Genomic DNA, 5,668 nt, shown 5'->3' with positions numbered 1-5,668 from the left:
CTTATTTTAATAAAATATTGTTTGTTTCATTATTACTGTTATTGAATTATTTTCAATTAAACTAATGCAACATCTGTTAATATGAGATTAGTTTTTTCCATATAGTCACGCAATTTTCCTTGCATATTTATGATTACAATAATTACATATATTCAATAGGTGAAATAATTAAAAATAATACATTCGATTATAATATAACTGCTCCTATATCCTTTGTTCGAAAATCAATTGAATTTCACCAATCTTAATTTCCAGACGAATGCTTTAATTTGTCTGCAGTGATTCGCAATGATCGCTAGACGGAATCGTTTCATGTATCAAACAAGCAAACAAACAAACAAATGCATACTCTATTCGATCTTTTTGTAAGCGCACGAAAGCATGCCTCTGGGCATTACAATGGGATTGCTTTATTACGGCGGCCGATTGTTTTATCGTCTCATTCTCTTTCCATATACGTAATGGATTCCGCATACCCCTAGATCGTGCTTTTCCACTCTCCATACGATTTGGAAACTCTTGAAACCCAGCAGCGCCGGCAGCGCTGGCACGACAACCAATATCGTAGGTAGAGCTATTAAAAGCGGGAGAATGAGATAGGCATTGCCGGAAGGGTTTGGGCCGTGTGTTCGAATTATTAACTTTAATCGTAAACCTTAATTATCATGCCCCGTAGCGCGATCGTTGTCGCGACTCTAGCGAAGGTACAAGAAGCTAGACGAAAGGGGCGCAATTTATTCATGATTTATAGAAGTGGGTTCAGGGTTAAATTCTAATGGTGAATGCGGCAACCGACGAATATTAGTTCTACTACTGAGAAATAAACGATGGATATTAAGTTTGAGAATTCCTAATGGCAGAACGGAAATAAAGAATAATAAATTCAAAATAAATCTATTTTTGTGTCGCAAATTCAATATATCATATATATTTCCTTAGAATATTTCTCGTAATAGATATTTGATCATCTTTTGTCATTTTTATAAATTTTTCCCGTGTTATGGAAAGAATTATTTTACTTTAGAGCATCTAAAAATTTAGATAAATAGATTTAAAAATAATTTCGTTGGATTATGTAGGATGCTCAAGGATAATGAATAATATTGCAAAATATTTTGACATTCTAAGCAATTATTTTGACGTATGTTACGTTACTTTGTCTAAGAAAATTATTTTCAGGTAAGTCTATCTAAACTTTCAAATACTTCAACAAAACTATTCTTTTCGCATTCCCACGCAATCATTCTTATCGTCAAACGGAAATGTACATATGTATGTGTGTGTGTGTGTGTGTGTGTGTGTGTGTGTGTGTGTGTGTGTGCGTGTGCGTGCGTGTTCGTATGTGTGTGTAACTGAAATTATATAAATTAACATAATACATAGATTTGCACGATTTCGAAGCGATTGTAAACAAAATTGTAATACAACTGATTGTAATACCTGATTAAATTTGAATGCTCGAGAGAACAAAAAAAGAACGAGCAAGATTTTTATGGTATTAGAAGTAGAAAAACTTACCAGCAAATCAAGCAAACGTTGATAATGGGTGTGAAAATATCCACCGGTGCGCGTAAAATAAAAGCGTCGTGGCAGGTGCTAAACCATCCCCTCACGAATCACTCCTTTATCGTAGAGCGCGATAAATGACGAGGGTTACGCGCAAATCAGCGCGAAACTTGGAACGACCGTCGTTTGGAACATGCTCGCAACGAACCTATTGTGAGTTACTTAAATGTGAGCTTCCAAGAAGCGATTTCCTGCATCAGTCATCCACAGTCACTATATTTTATTGAAGAAATTCATCCGTTAATTATTAAAGAATTTCTTTTCTAACATTTTAAAGTTAATTTTCTTCAATTATTTTATAATTTTTTTATGATACGTCTTGTCGATACATGTACTAAAAGGTAGAATATATTTATAATGATATAAAGAATTAAACTAAAAAAAATATCAATTTAAAATCTATTTCCAACTGTACAGAAAAAAAAATCATAAACTGGAAAACTAGCGTTTAGTTATGCTCGCACGATATTTCGATAAACTACTCTGTTTGTTTTTGATATGGCTGCCACGTACAGAATATAAAAAATAGAACGTACAAACATATTCATTTAGCAGTATACGAACCAATACGAACCGATAGAATATTGCACAGTTGTACAGTTAGCAGAGATCTCATGGCCAGCGTTAATAAAAAGAATGGAAGTGTTAATTTGATCAAAAAATAATTCTATTGTTTTCCAGTTTAAAATTCGCGAGTGGAAATATTTTGGTATATATTACACAGTAGGATGAAAAAGATACTTCACAGAAATTAAGAGACGAGTATTTGTGAATTTTTTTCAGAAATTGTTTAGTGTGCCGCGGATGTACGGTTAAAGTATCTGATTTGGGTAGCGGACGAAGCGCATATGCGGCGGATTACTTCCGTGTCGAAGGACGTCCTCCATTACCGATTCGATGGATGCCATGGGAATCAATGCTAATGGTGAGTATACGATAAATGCTTACTGTACATTTAAACAGTATATATTTTAATTTTGTCTCTTCATCTTTTTTTCTCTTCCTCCCTCTCTCGATATTTTTCACCTTTGGGCATGAGAAGATTTAGCGTGAAGCATAGCTTTTCGCGTGTGCGCTTTTTCCAGAAGCTTCCGATTTAAACGGACGCTCGCGCGTTAGTGGCAATAAAGATCAGCGATGCGAAAGTTCGATAGAATTATAAATAAAAAAAGAGAGGATAAATCAAATTGGCGCAAACGACTTTCGCTCGTAAACGAGCGAAATAGACAAGGGAGACAAAACGAGAACGTGTGTCGGGTCGCTTTGATTTTAAAATCTACGCATGGGTGGGACGCAGCGTTTTGACGAACTACGGCTACGCATCCACGCGATGAAATTCGATTTCGCTCCGATACGTACTTTTTTTTCGTTGCTTTTCACATTCGGAAGTAAAACCCTATCCGCCATTATATATCGGCATTACCCAAGTCGACATTTTCGTTATCCGTCACAAATGCATATCATCGTTAGATATTGTAATGAAGAAGCATCTCTTTAGATTTATAGATGTGCAGATGAAAGCGTATGAAATATTAGTCGGAAAAAAATATTCTGCCTCATGAATCATCAAAGATCTGTGTATTATAAAATAAATCGTAAAAACGCATTTTACTTTGTTGCTAATGAGATTACATGATACATCTGCCAATCTCTTTTTTAAATGAATTCGCCAATTATGTCATATCATTTAATTGATATTATTATCACGCGCCAAGCCATGTGCGATAAAATTAATTTAAAACTGTAATTGATTATTCTTCTTATTAATCTGTCCTTCCTATTACGCAAAATGAATCGCATTAGAGATTTCTGTTCAACCATTGGGAAATAAAGAAGTTTCAAAGTCTGTTATTTATAAAAGGTAGAAAAATAAAAGGTAAAGAAAAATTCTCTCTAATAAATCTTATTTCCGGATGGAAATTAAGTTTTACGTTTCATTTAATACATCTTGCCTTTAATTTCTCAATTGTCACTGCTCAATTCTCACAATATCGAATTGCCGATCCGCGAAACCGCTCGACATCAGGCTGATAGAGCCGTCTGCGGTCACGCTGGTATTAGCGAATTGAGCTTGCCCCATCGCATTGCGCGATACGCGTCATTGAGCTATAAAAGTGTCGGAGAAAATATGCGATACGCGTTTGGAAATTCATTTTCGATGTTGAGCGGCTTTTTCAGCTTAACCGCTCGACAATCCAAACACAATCGTTCCGCTTCGCAAGCTAACGCATCGAACATGGCGTTTCCGCTGTTTTCGCTGGCGTTACAATGTGGACGACGATGAAAGATACTCGCATTTACTTTTCACGAAAATTCAGATAAATATGCGTCGATACCTGGTGAAAGAAACAAACTTTTTTTACTAATGTTTAAAAATATTATGAACGCGCTGTATCAATAATCGCGTTATAGTCAGGCTGTAATCAGACACTGCAATAAAATAATAATTATTATTATTATGTATTTAATAGTAACATAATCACAATAATATATTTGTGTGATCAATAATTTAAGTCGCATAAAATATAAGATATTTTTAATTTGAGAGACATTATTTTAAATATTAAAAAATTGTACAAAACAACTTAAAATATGAAATTTCAATTCATAAAAATTTTAACGTGCCTGACCGACCTTTAAACATTCATTTAAGCATTTAAAAATATAGGAGATAAACTTGATCATTTAATAACGAAAAATGCTAGGAATATATATCTCTATGAAACAATTATGCAAAGATAAAGATGCGAATAGTTAATACTTTTAAAACTTATAAAATTATTCTTTTATATTGCTTCAACTTAGATCAGATGTTATGCTTTTTTACGATTCAATATCTTTTCATTTGAAAAATGAATTATAATAATAAAATTTAAGTATTTAACTGTGCATAGATTATTATATCGCTACTCTATTCTTTGTCATCATTTGCGGAAATAATATATTTATTGTACCTGCGTGTAATGGCAAATTAATATCAAAACGGTTATTCGACGAAACAGAAATGAGGCTGGGAAATATAGTATTGAATAGCTAGTTGGCATCGTCATTTCAAACTGACTGTGCCATTAATGTTTCATTATTGCCCATCATTTATCCAACCTCCGCCATTGTGCTGTGCTAATGAAACGATCCCGTTTCTACGCGCGAAATACTGCTTCAAAAATTATCCGGGATTACCGTTGATTTAATAGTTTCATATTTCGATCTTGAAATGAAATGATCATGGAAATCATTCTTTATAAGATTATTCGGCGATTACGCATCACAGAGTTTATGAAAACGCAATTCTATCATGTTTAATTTATTGCTATTCAGAACATTTTTTACAAAAGTGTCAAATAAAACATAACAGTATTTTTAATAGAAGAACGTTAATTTATTATTATGTATAAGATATAATAACATTTTTTTTATTTCATTTTTTTCTATTATATATTAAACGATAAATGATAACTTTGTTATTACTAGTTTGCTTGTGCATAAATCGTTATTTATCACGCGCACATTATTTAGCTTCAACAATTTGAAGTAACGTATAAGTAATGATGCGCATGTAATTTTGTATCACGCACTTCATAAATAATCGAATCATGTCTTAAGATCCTCTTGAACATGCGCAAACTATAAACTCTGCACACATGTGCAATCTTCTCAGCGTATTACCAGCAGCAGAGATTATGTAATTTAAGTACCTAAGTTGCGGTAATTTCACATCAAGTACACAATCATTTAATCGCAAATCGATTTAAAATTACAATTATTACACAGCAAGATCTTTCATGATTGCTTCTTTTATTAATATTTCATGTCATTCATTGACTTTTTCTATAATTGTTAAAATATATTTTTCTCGTAAATAATTCAAAATGTTCTTCTTCTTTATGAGCTTATTTTAAATCTTGTTGATAATAAATATATAATATTTACATCTTTATAATTTATATATATACATAATATATATATTTCCTCAGAAAACGTTATATTTAAACGTTATATAAACGTAGCACTGATATTAATTAAAACTTGTAGTTACTAAAGCTTTTATACTTGCTGTTAATGTATATATATATATATATATATATATATATATATATATATA

The 5,668-nt window shown here is 32.3% G+C and overlaps 1 protein-coding gene across 1 annotated transcript in view; it reads left to right on the top strand.

Moving 5' to 3' along the window:
- Positions 1-5,668, top strand: part of LOC105619447 (discoidin domain-containing receptor 2-like) — an 80,668-nt gene that overhangs the window by 70,136 nt on the left and 4,864 nt on the right. The window contains exon 11 of the mRNA XM_012200965.1: positions 2,350-2,491. Coding sequence (XP_012056355.1) covers positions 2,350-2,491 — 142 coding nt within the window. The remainder of the gene's footprint in view (positions 1-2,349; positions 2,492-5,668) is intronic.

This window comes from Atta cephalotes, assembly GCF_000143395.1.
Source record: "Atta cephalotes unplaced genomic scaffold scaffold00021, whole genome shotgun sequence".
NCBI lineage: Eukaryota > Metazoa > Arthropoda > Insecta > Hymenoptera > Formicidae > Atta > Atta cephalotes.
Note: the sequence above shows the minus strand (reverse complement) of the source record. Positions and strands in the feature narration are given on the sequence as shown.